Here is a 19156-nt window from a genome sequence, read left to right as displayed (position 1 = left end):
AAAGTGAGTACAAGCAACTTTCAGTTTTAGGAGTGTATGTAAGAGGGATTTGCCGACTGATACAGTAGCTACAGAATTTAAGAACAGAGGTTGCACCCGAAATAAATGTCTTTGCTTAAGTCTAAACAATTCATTTGTTGAAACCAAGGTGGATTTTTCAAGGGAGGGGAAAGATATTGTCAATGATGAGGTCTTTACAGACTGAGTGCAAGTTTAAACTGAACATGATTGGGAAGGAAATCCAATGTGTTGATTTCAAAGGAACTACCTGAATATTCACCCTAATTTAGAGATTAAAAAGAAAATCTGAATCTGGCTTAATATATGGGGGATTTCAGTCAGTCTCATCCTAAATACAAGTTCAGTGTCTTAACCACTGTGCCACTTGGCTCGTTTTGGAACTAATGGGTCCAAAAGCACATTCATCACTAATTAAGAGATCTAAAATGTTGCTTATAACAGTGGCAACAAGGAGGCTATGGTTTTCTGTTGTTTGAAATGTCCCACCACAGTTCTACCCTACTGGTACGTGCTTCATGTGGCAATTGTTAGTACCATATTGTAAAAATGAGACACATGTGTCGCTTAACTTTGAATATTTCTTTTTGCGCCAAGTTGACAGTGATGCCTGCCATCTAATATTCTTGCTAGCTTAAGGAATTTTTTTTTCTTTTTAATTACTTGAAGGGAATAACGGTTGTTCATAAACTATCTTTGCAACAAACTTTTATTTGCTTTGCAGGAAAGAAAGCTACACTATTCTTCTGAGCAGCAAAAAAATCACTGAAGTTTACATCTGTGCTCCTTTTCGTCATTAATAGGTCTTTACTAGAACAGATTAATCTCTTTAACTGTTTCTATCTGTGAATTTGTTTTGTTTGAAAACACGCATCAAGAATGTCTCAAAAATAATGCTACATATACTTGTGCTTGCAGACATACTGTTGTAATGACATTGCATGAGTGTGATTAATGATACCTTACAATCAATGCTGTGGCTCTAAGTATGCAGTCAACAATTGATGGCAGCCATAGTGATAAAATTTATCATGCACACAACTGTGTATGCAATAGCGAACCATCTAGTCACCTCAGCGCAGGAAGCTGCCCAAATAAGTATCTTACCCATAGGGCCTGACAAATTATTTTATTTAGATTAGTATCGCGGAGACCAGAAAAGGTATTATGAATCAGGTCATAAGCTTATGAAGTAATTGGATGGATATGAGAATGGGTGGATTTCTTGTAAATTAGAAACAAATGCAACAGCAGCTCTTATCTTGAAAAAAGCATTACATGACTACAAAGTGCACAATATACATTAATAACTTGGCAGACATCAGTAGCAGCTCTCCAACACAGTTCACATACAGTGTTGTTAATTATAGAGAGTTGGTACCCCTATAAATCTTCTGTTTAAGCGTAGAAGACTTGAAGGAAATTAAACTCCATGCATTTACTGCCAGTTGGACTCAATATGAGCAAATATAATGCAGTGAACAAAAGTAGACAAAAAAGGACTTACAGTAGTAGAAGGGTTTTGTGGGCGCATGACAGCAAGGTCTTCAGCGCCCGTTCAGTATCATAGTGAGACGGGTGTCAAGAAAAAAACTCACGGACTTACATTAAGAACAATATCAGCAACGAATTGTTAATGTCAGCAACAGCAATAATCTCTTCCACAGAGCAATACATCAAATAATCAAATGAATCGAATCTTGTGATAGAAAAACTATTGAACAGCACTTTTTCGGTCAAATTGTTTTCTCAAGTAGTAGCTTCTGTCCTGTCTGTAAAGATCAACCAAAAAGTTTCCATTCCAAGGCCACATTAACCCCTTGCCTACATGTTGGTGCTTATATACCTGAATCAGAGTTGTGCTGGATTGCACATAAGTCACACCAATGACCTCTAACAGAAACTTTTTGATCAATGCTTGTATCATTGAGCACTAGTTGTCTATCCCAGGACCTCGCGAAAGTGAAATGATTGACTATATTAAAAATTTTCATGTCTGATAGTCCTAATTTAACAGCACAAGGTGTTGTTATGCTTGATCAATCATATCTGGGCACATCGCAACAAAATCTGTGTGTATTATATGTGCTGCATCCATTAGCTCCTCAATGCAAACGACAAAATTTGACAGATTACACTCAGGTGGCACTCAATTCTGCATACACGCACTGATAGTGGACTTCAATGCAGCAGACAGATCCCTTGGCACCCATGGTCTCCAGAACTGCGTAAGAAGGCAAGCTCCAACAGATGTGCATGTTGATACTCTTAAGTTTCACTAGTTAAGATTTGGCTGTTCTTCTGACAATAATTACTGTACAGCTACAGCTATGAAGTCTTTGATGGTGGAGCCTTGGGATAAAAAGTTCTTGGAAAACTTCCCACATCAAATTTGGATAAAATTCCAAGCTTTCAATGGCTACCTCCATCGCGGTCATAAGGTAGCATGTCAGACTGTTGTGAAACTAGCAAGGCTCCCACTTTTATAAGTACAGGAATTTTGAGAAATTAGCAGTGTCTGAGCATTGCCTGTTAAGTAAAAACAAGCTCATGTTTGAGCACATGAAGAGACTGGTCCATGTTTCCAACTATTTGGATTCCGTGATTAGAGAAGCACAGTGGAAATTAGACTATGTGATAAAAACTTCAATAAAGACAACAGCCATGCACTTAGCAAGGCATGCACTTGATAAAGAAAGAACACAGAGGAAGACTTTTCGTAGTTTAACGCTTAATGTGAGTGGTGATGTGGTAAGAATGCTGGACAGAGAGTGCAAACAATCTATGGACAGAGAGGGTGCCACCTCAATATGCACAATTTCCATGATGTCACAATGACATAATCAAGCCTATCAAATGTCATCCTTTGGGCATAAAAGTGGGAGCGTTACCAGTTTCACAAGTCAGACATGTAGCCTCTGGCAATTATGATGATGGCCATAGTCATTAAAAGCTTTGAGATTTCATCCAAATTTGATGCAGCAAGTTTACCAGTAACGTTTTATCTAACTACTGCTACTGTGCCTCTACAAATTTGCTATGGTTTGCCATACTGGCCAGATTCTTGTTTACTGGACCTTGTTCTGTGCATTAGACTTTTACTCTGTGCAAACTGTCCTTGTGTATAGTGTTCAATAAACAAAAAATGTACCACATTTCTACAATGGTGATGAGATTGTGCAAATCCAAAGTGCTACACAATGGAAAAAATGATATTCAAATTCCTAGTATCAACAAATAGCCTTGTTACAAAAACAGTTCATAGCTCAAGAGAAGTAACACCATCAGCAGATGGCCATGTTAACAGCAACATTTCACAGCACAGTCTGCAACATCCTTGCTGACATCTATGGTTCCAGCATTCCCATCATTTCAAGAAGACGCTGAGAACTGCCAAAAGTACATGTACCAACAACATACAAACATACATAATTTCACTGCTTGCAAGGTAACTAATTCTGATGTACAAAAACAGTTGAGCTCACATACATAATTTCACTGCTTGCAAGGTAAATAATTCTGATGTACAAAAATAGTTATTTTTGTCGAGCTCATCTCATGAAGTAGTGTACCTTCTTAGGATACTGAAGTCTGTTGACAATCCCAATAGCTTGTCGTCCTCCAAGATTAATGAAGTCTTAGAGAGTATTATAGCTGCATAATGAATACTTATGCTATTGTTGTCAAAAATTGCAATAACTCTTACCATGATTAGGTACTTGAGCTCAAAGGATTGAGTGAACTTCACAATTGTGTGTGTGCAAATGGACAATGCAAGCAATTGAATGTTGACTTCCTAATCAAGGACTGGTTTATTAACTACATACCCAAAACAGAAGTAAGTACTTAGATGATAAGACTTTTGGAACCATCTTTGGTCAAAATTCTCAAAATTGAACAAAGTTTTGAACTGGCATAAGAGACTAACCCCTCTATAGCTTCCTGCAATACCACGTAAAATATTCCTCTATGCCTTTACACAAGTTTATCACTAATTTCATTTATGCTACTCATCCTCTTTCTTTTGTTTACTGTCAATCTATATTCTGTGTTATATGTGGACTGTTCATTCCATTCAGCAGGTCTTGAATGTAGCAATGTCTACAGCACATCTTATCAATTTCCTTTCACACTAGATTTCAATTCCAGTTCTGAAACTTTCTTTTAATTCCTTCATCACTTCTTTACAATGTAAGTTGAACAGTAGAGCAGATATGCTACATCTCTGCCTTATGCCAATTTTAATTTGAGCAATTCTCTCTTGGTCTTCAATCCCTTAGTTCCCTCTTGCTTCTTGTACATATTGCATATTGCCCATCTTGTCCTACAGCTTATACTTATTTTTCTGAGAATTTCAAACAACTTGTGCTGTTTCACATTGTCCAACACTTTTTCTGGGTCTACACATCCTATGGAATTACCTCTTGCCTGCATTATCAAAAAATTCAAAAATGTCTCTCTGGAATCTTTACCTTCCCTAAAATCAAACTGATCATCATTTTCTAGCTCCTCAAACTTTCTTTTCCAGTATTCTGTGTATTATTCCTGCCCGTGACTTGAAGACATTACCTATTAAACTAATTACGCAATAGTTTCCTCATTTATCCACCCTTGATATATTCAAAATTGTATGGATAATATTGTTCTGAAAGGTCAATGGTTTGTCTCCTCTCTCATAGACTACAAATGCTAACTTGAATTGTCATTTGGGTGCTATTTCCCCCAACGATTTTAGAAATTCCAATGGAATGCTTTCTGCCCTGCCTGCCTTGTTTGACTGCAGGTCTTCTAAAACTCTGCCAAACTGACTCTAATACTGGATCCCCTATGGCTTCACAATCAACGCTCATTTTTTTTTTTCTCCTATCGTGTCAGCAAACAAATCCTGTATCCCTGCGCATTGGATACATTATCAAAGTGAAGTAAAGTTCAGATTCACCTACCAGAATGGCATACTGTACATACAGTTATAAGTTAATAACTTGAATGTTCACATATGATGTAAAGTGACAGCTCCCTGAAAAAGCACCGTGGAGTGAAACAGCAAAACGAAATGACCACTAAGTAGTGCCAGTATAAAGTATAGCACAACATTATTTTACGAAGGTTCAAACTTCAATAGTGCTGACTATTTATTTACAACTTAAATACAGTAGATACAAGTTTCAGAGTTTTAATGTTATTCAGAGTAGTCACCAGCATTGTGCACAAACCACTGCCAGTGACATGGAAGTCGTAGGATACTCTTAGCAATACCAGTTGTGTTGACAATATGAGTGGAGTGGTCTCCTGCTCAATGAATCTCTGTAACAATTCTGAAACGGGTGCCATGAAGTACTTCCTTCAATTTAAGCATCAAATTGAAGTAACAAGGGTTTAAGTCTGGGGAGTGTGGTGTGCAGTACAGCACTTCCCAGTTCCATTGATCGAACAAATCAGTCACACCCATATTTGCCTGAGCATTTTCCTGCAAAATGATTGGCAGGGTGCATTTTTGAGATGCAGTCCACTGTGGTATTATGGAACACACTTTGTGCTCACATACGATGAGTAGTTTGAAGACCACACAACTCCTTTTTAGAAATCTGCATTAATTCCAACAGCTGCAATCATGCAAACCTTTGCTCATCCAAGTCATTCACTATAAGTCTGTACATAACATCACACAAAATGATGGCAAGTTTCTTCAAATCAAGAAACCATATGATACAGTTTCATATGATCACAGAGCACAGAATGTCTGTCTGAACTCATAACTTCCCAGCACACACTACAAAGCATGTTGTAAAAATCATGTAGCAAGTAACACTGATAGCACCTGTGAGACCGTTCACAGAGAAGTGATGTTAGCAGAAACTGCTGCAAAACATAAAATATTTGCCCATGATCAGTATTTTGTACAAAGATACAGTACTTCATGCTCAATATATGCAAATTTAGCATATGCATATGAACATGCAAGAAGAGGTTGAATTATTGAACTAAATAATGTGGTAAATCACTAAAGAAAATGAAAAGTTGAAAATTTTTAATTATATCCGCTACAGTAAATAGAGGTGGAACAGCGTCTTACATCTAGTTGTCTTAAAAAAAAAAAAAAAAAAAAAAAAAAAAAAAAAAAAAAAAAAAAAAGTGTCTCACTGAAGGAACATTAAAAAGGGATTTCTATAAATAAGCTTTATTTACAGAACCCACATCTGGCAATTCCTTGAGTACTACTGTTCTGTCTAAGATCCTTGAAAACCATGATTAACAGAACAAAGTGACAAACAAACACTGATTTGTGGTGCGTGTTTCATCAAGTTTCACAAATATAAAGGTTTTTAATATGCCATGTCTTGTAGCTCTAAAATAGTGAAGAAAACATATTTTTAATTGTCTGCACTAAAGCTGCTAATTGTTTGCTGGATGACTAGTTTTGGGCTTTGGCCCATTTTCACAAGCCATGCATTTTGTGTTTGGGATACACCTGGTGTGGACAGTTTTATTTATGTCATCAGACTTTAGATGTAGCTCAGATCTTCATTATTCAGCATGATCTGTTGTCACATGGATCAGAATCTGTTCTTGTTGGAGTGAATTCCAATGAGAACAAATTCCCCATCATACGTGCAACACTGTTGTCACATGGATCAGATCTTGTTGGATAATGAATATGTGAACTACATCTAAAGGGTGCTGACATAAACAAAACTGTTGACATCAAGTAGATTCCAAATACAAAACACATGGCTGGTGAAAATGGGCAAAGCCTGACACTAGTCAGCCAAAAGTTACTTAACAGCTTTTATAGTGCTTTGGTAGCCCTGCCAGTGGACATAGCGATGAAGGCAGATGAGCTTGCATGTGTAGAGCAGAGGAATAGTTTGGATACTCGCCATGGAGGGCGCACGCATCATGTTGTATGGGCAGACCCACTGATTGACTGACTGTTTACTTGTGAATGGCAGTCAGCAGAGCAGGCCAATGGTCAGAGTTAAACAGCTGCAAACCTCGCCTCATGCTTTGGGCCAACTGTTGTCATGCGCTTAGTCATTAGTTACCTGCACCAGCCGCATGGTGAATATATTGCCATATGCATATTTATGTGGGTTTGGATACTCTTCTCCCCACAGATCAATTTGCATGGCAAGTTCATTCCTCTCACTGGGTTCCTTTCCCTGGTTGTTACAAAGCCACCATCGGCCCACTAAGTACTGTATCTATACCAACCGTGTTGAGTGGCAATGTTTTCGTGCCTGCTGCAGATACTAAAAGGGTAAACAAGTAAAAATGTCTATCCTTCAATATTTTTCAATATGCTGAATGAAGCACCACAGGAGATATTAAAACAATTTTTGACATGGACAGCACTGCTCATAAAATGTAATTGGTTGGTTGGTTTAAAAGAGGGGCAGAGGGAGCAAACTGCTAGGTCATCTGTCCCTCGTTCCGATTAAAATACTTCCACAAGGGTGGGAGTAAAATAATAAAGACATACAAAACACAGCTGGAAGAAAGGAGAAAACCACAAGAATGACAGAAGGGCAACAAACACTAAAATGGACAAAATCAGAGATGAAAACCACAGAGACACGCAAGAAACATGTAGAAGACATCAAAACAAGAGCGCTGATTACCATGGCTGGCTGACTGTGAGAATAAAAAGGAGAAGCCAGCCACTCTGAAACACATCAAAACCTCCACCCTAAAAGCACTAGGGTGGAGGACACATGGGGACAAAGGATATGTGCTAAAACTTAGATCAAATGATAAAACCCACCATCACAAATAAAACGTAAAACTAAAGCTGCTGTTGAGGCATTGTCGCCCAACACCGAAGGTAGAGTGCTGGGGAAATTAAAAGTCCGCCGTACAGTGGCTGAAAGTGGGCAGTCCAGCAAGAGGTGGACAACTGTCATTTGTGAGCCACAGCGACACCGAGGTGGGTCCTCACGACGGAGGAGGTATCCATATGTTAGCCACGTATGGCCAATGTGTAGCAAGCAAAGGATAACTGATTCCCTGCAAGAGGACCCCATGGAAGACTTCCACACATTTGTATTCTCCTTAATGACACCCAGTTTGTTCTGCGTACTGTTATGCCATTCTGTCTCCCAAAGCTGAAAAACCCTGCAGCGTAAGACAGAACGCAGCTGAGTTTCAGAGACGCCCATCTCCAGAAGCAGTTTCCACGTAGCCTGTTTGGCCAGCCTAATGGTAAGTTCGTTACCTGGGATTCCGACACGTCCTGGGGTCCACACAAACACCATTGAATGATGGGACCGTTCCAGGGCATAGACTGACTCCTGGATGGGCGCTACCAAAGGATGCGGCCTAAGTGTACACCAGACGCTCTGACGCAGAGGCTTGAGCATAGTGCTCAGTAAAGTGCGTCGGTAGATAACACACCATTGATGTTAATGCCAGGGACACCTGTTGGGGTCTGGTACCCAAAAAGATGTCCGATCTTCTTCCAGTCTTAGAAAGGTGACGTATGGCACCCAATGGTCGACACGTACCTCTCCCAACATTCCAGTTTCTGTCATTTTATAACCTGTCAAACACAGGCATGGAGCTGCTTAAAGGCTATTACGTGCTCTAGGGAGGGGTGCCACTTACGTCACTGTAGAGCTTGCTGACGCTCAGTAATTGTCTCAGCAACTTCCAGCGTCCACCAAGGGACCGTCTTTCGCCAGGGGCACCCTAAATAATTAGGGATCGCGTTTTCCGCTGCACAAATGATTGTTGTAGTGACCTGCTCAATGACAACATTGATGGCACCATCTGGGGGAGATTCAGCGGTGACAGCAGAGGTGAAGGTTTCTCAGTCTGCCTTGTTCCAAGCCCATCTGGGCTGGCATCTGTGGGCATGACGCCAGGGGAGTGACAAGAAGATGAGGAAGTGGTTACTACCACAAAGGTCGTCATGTGCTCTCCAGTGGATAGATGGGAGAAGGCCAGGACTGCAAACAGAGAGATCAATGGCCAAATATGTGTCATTTGCCAGACTGAAATGTGTGGGGCCACCTGTATTGAAGAGGCAAAGGTTGAGTTGTGACAGTTAATTTTCGACCTCCCTACCTCGGCCAGTAAGCATGGCGCCACCCCACAAGGGATTATGTCCATTAAAATATCCCAAAAGTAGGAAATGTTTAGGGAATTGATCAATCAGTGCAGCCAATATGTTCAGGGGTACTGCATCATCTGGAGGAAGACATACATTGCAGACAGTTATTTCCTGTGCCATCCTAATCCTGACAGCTACAGCTTCAAGAGGTGTTCAAAGGGGCACAGGTTCACTACATACTGGGTTCAGGACCCAGACGTAAGCTCCACCTGACATTATTATAGTCACTACGGTTCCTATAATATCCCTTATAACCATGGAGGTCAGGGGTCCGCATTGCCGGGAACCATGTTTCCTGTAGGACAATGCAGAAAGCAGGTGTAAAGCTTAGCCAGGTGGTGGAAAAAACCATCGCAATTCCACTGGAGGATTACGTGATCGTGAGAGTACAGCATTTATTGTAATTACTGGTTTCAGCAAACTACTCTGCCATCATCAGATCATCTTGCAGTACATTTTAGTAAATCTGTGATGAACTCCAGAAGATCTGATGATGGTGACGTAGTTTGCTGAAATTGGTCATCACAATAAATGCTGTACAACAGCGATCTTGACTGGTTGACGTTTTACTTCTGGGAAAATTGAAACACTTGGAGAAAGAAGAAGCAGCTGTAAGAACATCAAGTAGTGAGCAAAGAAGGCAAGGCTAAAAGGTGGAAGGAATATATAGAATGGCTATACACAGGAAACAGACTTGAAGACAGTACTGAGAAATGGAAGAGAAAGCAGATGGAAAGGAGATGGGAGCGCACTGAAAGACGTAAGTCAAAACAAGGTCCCTAGAGTAGTAAACATTCTATCAGAATTATTAAGATCTTTGGGAGAAGTGACCATCTATTCCGTGTAGTATGTAAGATATATGAGACAGCTGAGATACCTTCATACCAATAAAAATACAGGCTGTTCAAAAACAGCTTTGATCTCGTATTTATTTATTTATTTATTTATTTATTTAGTGGAATGGTCGATAGAGAGCAAATCTGCCAGGCCTAGCAGAACTTCTGCACACATTACAGAAGCACACCACCATCGTGTCCAACCATCAGACAGTGATACGGGAGGTCCAAGAAATATGGAAATGTCATGAGGAAAACAAGTTCTAGGCATCTGAGCACAAGTGATGCAGCTGTGGAATGGGTGCAACAGACATTTGTCCGGAGCACAACCAAATCATTCCCTCAAGTCTCTCGACAGTTGCAGCTACCACCAACCACATTGCACAGGATGCTACACAAGAGATGGAAGTTTGATGTCTACAAGGTGCAGTTGTTGCAAGCACTTCAACTTGATGACCAGAGCACTTAAAGCATTTGAAGCTGAGGATCAGAGTATCACCAACAATGCTTCAGACTATCTGAAAAAGGTGACGTTCATGGATGTAACTGGCTTTCATGTGACTGGGAAGGCAAACCAACTCAATATGAGAATCTGGGGGTCAGAGAACCTCCACTTTAGCATGGAAATTGTGTGAAATGGTAAATATGTGCTGGCTCAAGTCAATATGAGGCCCAGCGGTAGTCACGGTGGTGTTTATCTACTGCTCATAAGTTGGCAACAAGTCAGTTTGCAGAACCAGTGGGATGATTCTTTGATGTAACCAATGAGAGGATGTGAAGTGAAGCAATGTACTTCTTGTGACAACATTGAAACCACAGTCTTGTTTGCTGTTTTTTGGTTTATCAGTGAGTTTCCAGAGAAATGTTGTGTGTGATAATGGCTACAAGTACTATAAAGTGGACTGATTCAAGTGATTTAGTTCTGCATAGCAACATAAGCCATTACTGCATGTCTCAAGAATTGATTGCAGAGACACAAAACCGTATCTAATGTGGTGGTGAAATGGCTTCACAATCTATCTGGATGAGCACACCAAGTGGTTCAATGTTTTGTAATTAAATCATGGGAGAATGTAGGTGAATCAATGGTTATTAACAACAGAGTATTTCATTCAATATATTAATAAACATTGATCCACCTACCTTCTGCCATGATTTAACTAAAAAAACATTGAACCACTTACTCAGTGTGCTCATGCAGATTGACTGCATAGCAACACATAGCAGAGAAATATTCCACTGGTTTTTTGAATATATCATGGGTTGCGACACTGTCCTTGGTTTGCAGATACTAGCTCACAGTTTAAATAGGAGTGACTCAAGCAAGGAGCTACCATATTTACAGCAATTTTTCACCCTTTATTCCGAATGTATTACTTTGAAGCATGTTGTCTGCCTGCTGCTCTCTCATTGGCTGCCTAACACAAATAGCTGACACAACTACTTCTGTTCCCATCATACCTGGCCCTATTCTAGGCGTTTACCACTGTGACCTGTTTCATGATTGAGTGGTGGATCTGTTTTTCTTTGCAGAGGAGTCAACTGTTTATCTGGACATGCTGGAACAGTTTGCATTTCCATGGGTTGAATAACTGAAACCTTGCACCATGCTGCAGCAGGATGGTGCCCCTACTCACTGTGCCTCAATCATCAAGAAAGCTTTGGAAACACATTTCCAGGCCACTGGATCAGCAGAGGAGGACTCATTTCCTAGACCCCAAGGTCTTCAGGCACAACCCCACTAGATTTTTTTTTCTCTTTGGGAGTTGGTGAGGGATTCTGTCCACCAGACCCTGAAGGACGACCAGCAGGACTGCAAGCTCAAATTAGAGCAACAATTGTACATGTTAATGAGGCCATGCTAAGAACTGGAATATTGCTCAGATATCCCACGTGCTACAAATGGCGCACACACACTGAAGTCTGTTAAAGGCTACTAATACTTTGGGTGTGTGTGAACATTATGCCGCAAAGTGCACCTTCCTACTTATCCCCATTTCTGAAATATACATCATCGAAGTTGTAAAGATCATTCGGTAAATATTCTATAACAACTACAATTCCAAAAAAACATGTTCCAGTATTACTTAATAATCCGTTTAGCACATCATGGTTGCAAAATACTAACTTGAATTATCCACAGAAAGCTGAAAGGACTGGCAGAAAATGGCCTAGAGGAAGATCTGATTAGTTTGCTTTCCAGAGAAATGTATGATGTTACCCAATGACTTGGAAGAGAGATGCAGACTTCAAAAGTTAGATATAAGAATAATACTAACAAAAGTAAAAAGAAGTGTACTGGAATACAGAAGAAATGAATCAAGTGAGGTTGAAGAAAGTATATTGGGAATTGAGTAGCAAAAAGTAGTAAATGACGTGAAACTTAAAAAGTGTTTTCTTATTTACGCAGAAAAATAACTGACACTGACCAAAATAGATAGGATATAAAATACAGACTGACAAAGACAAGAAAATAATTTTTTAAAAAGAGGATTTTGTTAATGCTGAACATAAACTGAAATGTTAGGATTCTTTTCTGAAGGTATTTGTCTGGAGTACACAATCTTATGGTTGTAGAACACTGACAATAAGCAGCTGAGAGAAGAAGATAATAGAAGCTTTTAAAACGTGGTGCTAAACAAGAATGCCGAAGACTAGATGGGTAGACTGAATAATTAATGAGATGGTACTGAATCAAATCGGGGAGAAAATAAATTTCTGACATAACTTAACTAAAAGAAGGAATTCATTGGTAGGAAACATCCTGAAGTATCAATGAAACATTAATTTGGTAATTGAGTGAAGTGTGGGGGCTAAAAATTGTAGAAAAGGATTCGTCTACACAAAGTAGTTTCATATGGATGTAAGACCTAGGTTACAATAATTATTTACAGATGAAGAGACTTGCACAGGATAGACTAGGGTGGAGATCTGCATGAAAGAACACTTCAGCCTACACACTGAAAGAACAACAACGAGGAAAGGTACCTATTCGCCATATTTAAAAACAAAAAAATTTCATGTAATTCATTTTTTACTGCTGAAGTCAACATTCCACACACTGTAGATCAATTAAAGTGTTATATATCCACTGAAACATCACAGCAGTACCAGATCAATAATAATGAGCAACGACATTCAATGAATGAAGAAACGTAAGAATGTGAGGTCCATAAAATCTATTTGTATGAATTGTAACATTATGGGATTAGGGTCAAAAGCTCAACAATGGTTAATTTCATATCTGGAAAGTAGGAAGCAGGACGTTGTCCTACAGTGTCAATAAACAGTTGGTTGATAAGGGGGGAGGGAACCAAATAATCGAGGTTATCAGTCCCATGTGATTAGGTAATGATGGGGAAGGGAGTCAGCCATGCCCTTTCAAAGGAACCATCCCGGCATTTGCCTGAAGCGATTTACGGAAATCACTGAAAACCTAAATCAGGATATGGCTGGACGTGAATTTCAACCATCGTCCTCCTGAATGCGAGGCTTTTAAGGGTGTTGCTGGGTTTGTTGTGCTGAGAAATAATAGTTAAGAGATAAATTCAATACATTGTGATGCTTCCAAGTTAATTAGAATTGAAGTTAGCTACCCAGATTGTTAGGTGCGCAAATTCAGGCGGCTTGCCAGAGACTGTGTTGCCAAATGTCTCTTGTTTGGTTTCCTAAAACTGAACATGAGAGTATACAAAACTTGGACATGGGATGGTATTAAGGATCGAACGTAAGTCAAAGGCTGAGCACTCTAGTACGTTATAATCTACACTATGCAAACAATTAACAGTAATTGTATCAGGCACACCACTTGAATGTGTGTGCACAACTGCCTGATTGGCTACATTTAATGCCAATTAACTCTGAAACGGCACATGAAATCTATTTTTTTTCTTAACATTTATTTTTTAACATAACCTATTCTGCAACATCATTACATGTTTTAACCAACATGTATGTCAACAATTTGCCACTAAATACAACACAAAAACTGTTCACTTTGCAAATGACAGGTGTTAATGTGAAAGACATGGAATGTAATGTAAATGATGTAGCTAATAGGGTAGTCAGCAACATCAGCGTGTGACTTTAAGCGAACAAATTAACACTTAACTGTAGCAAAACACAATGCATACAGTTGCTTACAATGAACTCTTGTAAACGTGAAATTCTATTTTCTGAAGTTTGTCAGTCAGTAAAGTTGAACATTTTAAATTCTTTGGACAGATGTTGGAGGGAAGACTTTCTTGGTAGTATCATGTTGAAGAGCTTGTACAGAACCTTCTTCTTCACTATAAGAATGGTCTCAACTGTCTCCGACACTGAAACACAGAGACTTGTTTATTTTGCTTACTTTCACTCTATTGTCTTGTATTGTTTTATATTCTGAGGCAACTCTGTGCATTTACCAAGAATATTCTTAGCCCAGAAATGAGAGGTCAAACTGATCTGCAATGTCAGTTCATAAACTTCATGAACACCATTGTTCACCTTTTGTGAAATTCTAACACTGCAACCCCTGTACACATATTCTGTCATGGAATTTGTTGTTGACAATATTGACTCATACAGAAAGTAATGCAACACTCACTCAGTGAACACTAGATAGAAAAAACACTCACTCAGTGAACACTAGATAGAAAAATAATAAACACTTTGCTAACACTTCCTTAAACATTGCGCAGAAAGGTGTGCTTTATTGAGCAGGTTTCACTTTCATTAAGCTTCCAGCAGAATGGAAAAAAACTGAGCAATAAACCACAGGTATTCAAATCCAAGATTAACGGTTTCCTTCTGGCACACCACTTCTATATTCTGTACAGAAGATCCTCGCAGTAGTTAAGAACTTCTCTCTGAATTGTGTTATTTGTATACACTCCCACAATGTTTTGTTTTATTAGTTCTTTCTTTGTCAATTTTCTAATTAGCATTCTGCAAACTATGCACCGACTTTTGCCATGACCAACTCACTTTGGTTCACAAGGCCCTATGAAATATGACTGATAGATTAATTAATTAATTAATTATGTGTTAAGATAACATATTATAAGCATTAAAGCTAAGGAAGCTTTGAATTAGCAGATAAATAAAACTAATATTTGTGCATAAAAATGCATTCTATTTCTTACTGCAATGAACCTCTACTTCTTCTCAGTGTTCAGCTATTAGCACTGTCAAAAGGTTTATGTTGTTTACAATGTTTGTTGTATGATTCCTATATCACTTGTCCAAGCTGATGACTAGTATTAAATAACCCTATTGATCCATTAACTCTGTACGATGAGTATAAATCCCTACTAACATGAAATGACTTGTTAAAGGATATGGAAAGGCGAACCACTGAGGGCATGCAAATGTAGAAATATATTTCAGGAAATATAATCTATTCATAAATGAAAAGAAAACAATATACAGAAAAAAATTCAAGCATACAGAATTGACAATACGCATAATTTTATTCTTACGAATTGGGGTTAAGACCTAGAAGTTGATTGTAATAGGTTCTTGGGAATAGAGAGGGATGAATTACTGAATACGAGAAGCACATTGACTAGATCTACTCAAGAAGTAAGTCCAAACATATTTTTGACGGAGAAAATGTCATATACAGTGAATACAGGATGCTTACTTTAAATGTACTGTAGACACATCTTACCACATATTTTGTTCTGTATACCAATATAGTGAGAAGCAACAGATGTACACTCTAAAAGAATTTCAAAGCTTCAAACGGTGCAGAAAAAAAAAAACAATTTGGGAATCTTATAAAACTATAGGCCTATTTAAAGAACTCAACATATTAATTATGCCTAGTTTCTACATCTATGAGATAATTCTCATTTTAATGACAAACAGTACAGCACCATTCAACAGAGACTTCTGTGAACACAATACAGGAACCAGACAATTAGCATATTTGCAACAAAAGGCTTGAAATAGGACAGAAAGACAACATAAATTAAGTGAGGTTTTTTATACAAAAAAGTGCCACCAAGCATATAAACAAAACAAATGTAAAAACAAATTTCCAGTGACATATATAATAGGTGTGTATAGGATGTATTGCAGTGACATGCATGACTTTTCCTTTGCATGCAATATATTTCTGCATATATAATAGGTGTGTATAGGATGTATTGCAGTGACATGCATGACTTTTCCTTTGCATGCAGTATATTTTTGCATATAGTGTAAATTCTTGAACTGCACACTACATAAATATTGGGCATGTATAAAGAAATACTGCCTTCATATTTTATGAAAATGTAAGCATTGCACACACACTGGACAACAATCATACAATGTAAATTGTATATGAATGAATAAACAAAATGAAAGGATGTCCGTTTCTCTCTACATGTAATCTGCAATTGTGGGCCCCATCTACTGATTAAGCAGGGGTGACAAACTCCTCGTAACTATGCAAGTGATCCAACGGATACCATGTAGCTACGCGACTCAAATCACTGAATGTGTGGAGATTTCATGAGTGATAAAATTTCATCAGCAACAATTATGCATCATTCTGATACACAGTATGGCAGTGTCAGTAGGAAATGAGCATGCTTTGCATCCTTGAAGTAACTATCTGTACAATATCTAAAATCACTGAAGCACACCTTAAATAAGGATGGCCCAATATGATTCAAACATAGTTTCTCCTGATGATTAGTCAAATCTTTGCATCACTATCTGCAAAAGGACAATTCACAAGATTATAAGGAAAAAGGTAATTCTACTGCTAGATATTTCCAGCCTGGGGTCTAAAGATTTTTCGATGTCAACAGGTGTTAGGTTCAAAACTTCTAATTTTTATGGCTTTTAAATAGCAGGATTATTGTACACGCATTTTCAAAGTACTGAACAGCCAGGGCAAGTGAGACACAAGATTATAGACAATACCACAAAAATGTGCTGTAGTCGCAGGTGCCTCACAGACAGAACAGTGTGTGTCATTGTTAACTTAATCACAACAGTGATGATACATTAAGTTACAGCATAATCAAACTAGCAAAACATATAACACACACGCTGGAGCTAGGACTAAGGTGCTCATATGGGATGGAGAAAATTTGTCATGGAAATGCACATTATGAACATCCCTGAGAATACAGAACTAGAAATGAAATCATATGCTGTCCCAGTTCATATTCACCAGAGGAAACAAACAGACATGTAGCAAACTGTACAGTGAGGTACACTATATCAGCAATGCCCTTGGGTAACACACCGTTTCAGGCAAGCCTTTTTGCATATGGACGTGAGTATACAATAGTGATGCGTCTACAAGAGTAGAGGGGATGGATGCAGGCGACAAACATAGGCCAACATCATTGTTACCTACATTTTAATTTATTTTTCGTAAAGGCTGTGTAAAATACAGATGTTGTCTTTAAAGAGGTTGCCCCAGAAAAACAATTTTATTCGCAAAGGTCAGAAGTAACACCCAGCCTTTCAGGCAAGGCCTACGTGCGGTACGGTTTTCATCGTATTTGTAATGGATAGTTACAGTGTCGACTGAAACGTGCATCATTATGGCTTCGATTTATGTACAATAAAACAGTTCTGTGCTAAGCATCGATTCAAGGTATTAAATAGGCCTATTCTCTTATCATGTCAACACAGTGTAAAATTGTAAAACGACACACCAGTATAAAACCTGAAGCTTAACTTACCCTGTCTCTTATCCTGTTAACTATGTTCTTTATATCAAACATTGTTTTTCACAATCTGTACACATCTAACACACCAATCAATTTCAAACACTACAATTGCAAACAAGTGACAGTACACTCCGATCAGAGTCTTTTACAAACATCAGAAATGAGCGCTCAAACCAGTGATCACTAGCTCAGATATATAATTGTCAAAGATGTTACTATTCATATTGTTGCGTACTAATTACAACAACGATAAAAACATGGTTACACAATCCAAATTTTTTTGACGTTTTAGGTGCTCCAACTGTCCTCCAAAGACGTCTCTCTCTACTGCCCTCGCCGCAACTTTTGTTCAACAGATTCCAGAATTCGATCAGATTTACTGTTTATCTCTGTGTACTTCTGAAAACTATATCACTGAGAGTAGTATCAGTTTTCGTTCCATATCTTACAGAATAAAGGACGTGTATATCCATATATTCCTCCCAGCTTGCGTTAATTTCTTTTTGTAAACGTACACTTGTATTTTATTTTGGAATGATGAAATTTATCTCTAACAGTGTCTACAAACCGGCAGTTTTATACGACTTCCGTCATTTTTTTTTTCTTTTCATGTGGAACAAGATGGAATCCACTCTAATCCATGGACATCCTTTGTAACTAATATAAAATTATTGTTATCTGTCACTATATGTCTTGGAGTGGTTTTCAACAAAACACTACCAGTAACTTAGGTGAGATTGGTCATACTGATAACTTTGCTTTACTGTGCGTGATTTTAAATATAATTTTTTCGGGGCAAATCTGAGAGGAACTCTGATTTTCACGCTGTTCCATAAGTTCTAGAACATATGTTGAACATTTTATAGTTGGAACAGTATATCACTTCCAATAGGACCATGTGCAGTAAAGCACTGTGGTGTTCAAACCAGTACTCAGATGATAGAGTTACCTTTTTTTTTTTGAGAAACTATTTAAATTTTTGGAAGTTTCCACTAGAGGTAGCAACAGTCAGCTTGTGTTTTAATATAGAAACGTAATGCTTCACTAATAAATCAATACGTGAGAAAGAAGTGAAAGAGGTAATTTCGCATTTATAATTGGATGACATCTGTCCTGGAATATACGTAAATCGTAAAGACGGGTTCTCTTCTCTTCTAAAGAAGTTACTAGAAAACATTTGGGAAAATGTGAAGCAAAATTGGATTTCAGATTCCATGAAGTGTAGCACATATCTACTTAATAGAGCTACAGAGGAAATGTAGCTATTTTGAAGTAGTTAAGAATCATGGCAAGGCCGTGAATGGAGTATTTAGGAAAGATTCTAACAAAGGAAAGCCAAACAATAACGCTGGACATCCTATGAAAGCAGTAGTCTGGAATTATAGTGATGATTCAACTGAACTTGAAGAAATGGAAATGGGATATAATAATCTGACTGAAATACTCAGTTACGTATAAATTGAAAACTTCATTCATAAAACATCATAATAGAAGGAGGCATTGAAATGAGGTAAATTTATTTATGTTAGATA

The 19156-nt window shown here is 38.3% G+C and overlaps 1 protein-coding gene across 1 annotated transcript in view; it reads right to left on the bottom strand.

The window, feature by feature from the left end:
• The window catches only part of LOC126470101 (early endosome antigen 1-like), a 208493-nt gene extending 190698 nt beyond the window's left edge, over nt 1-17795 (bottom strand). The window contains exon 1 of the mRNA XM_050097673.1: nt 17637-17795. Within this exon, the coding sequence (XP_049953630.1) occupies nt 17637-17678 (42 nt within the window). The 5' untranslated portion in view covers nt 17679-17795. The remainder of the gene's footprint in view (nt 1-17636) is intronic.
• Between the last annotated feature and the right edge of the window lie 1361 nt (nt 17796-19156).

This window comes from Schistocerca serialis, chromosome 3 (genome assembly GCF_023864345.2).
Source record: "Schistocerca serialis cubense isolate TAMUIC-IGC-003099 chromosome 3, iqSchSeri2.2, whole genome shotgun sequence".
NCBI lineage: Eukaryota > Metazoa > Arthropoda > Insecta > Orthoptera > Acrididae > Schistocerca > Schistocerca serialis.
This window is presented reverse-complemented; position numbering and strand designations above follow the sequence as displayed.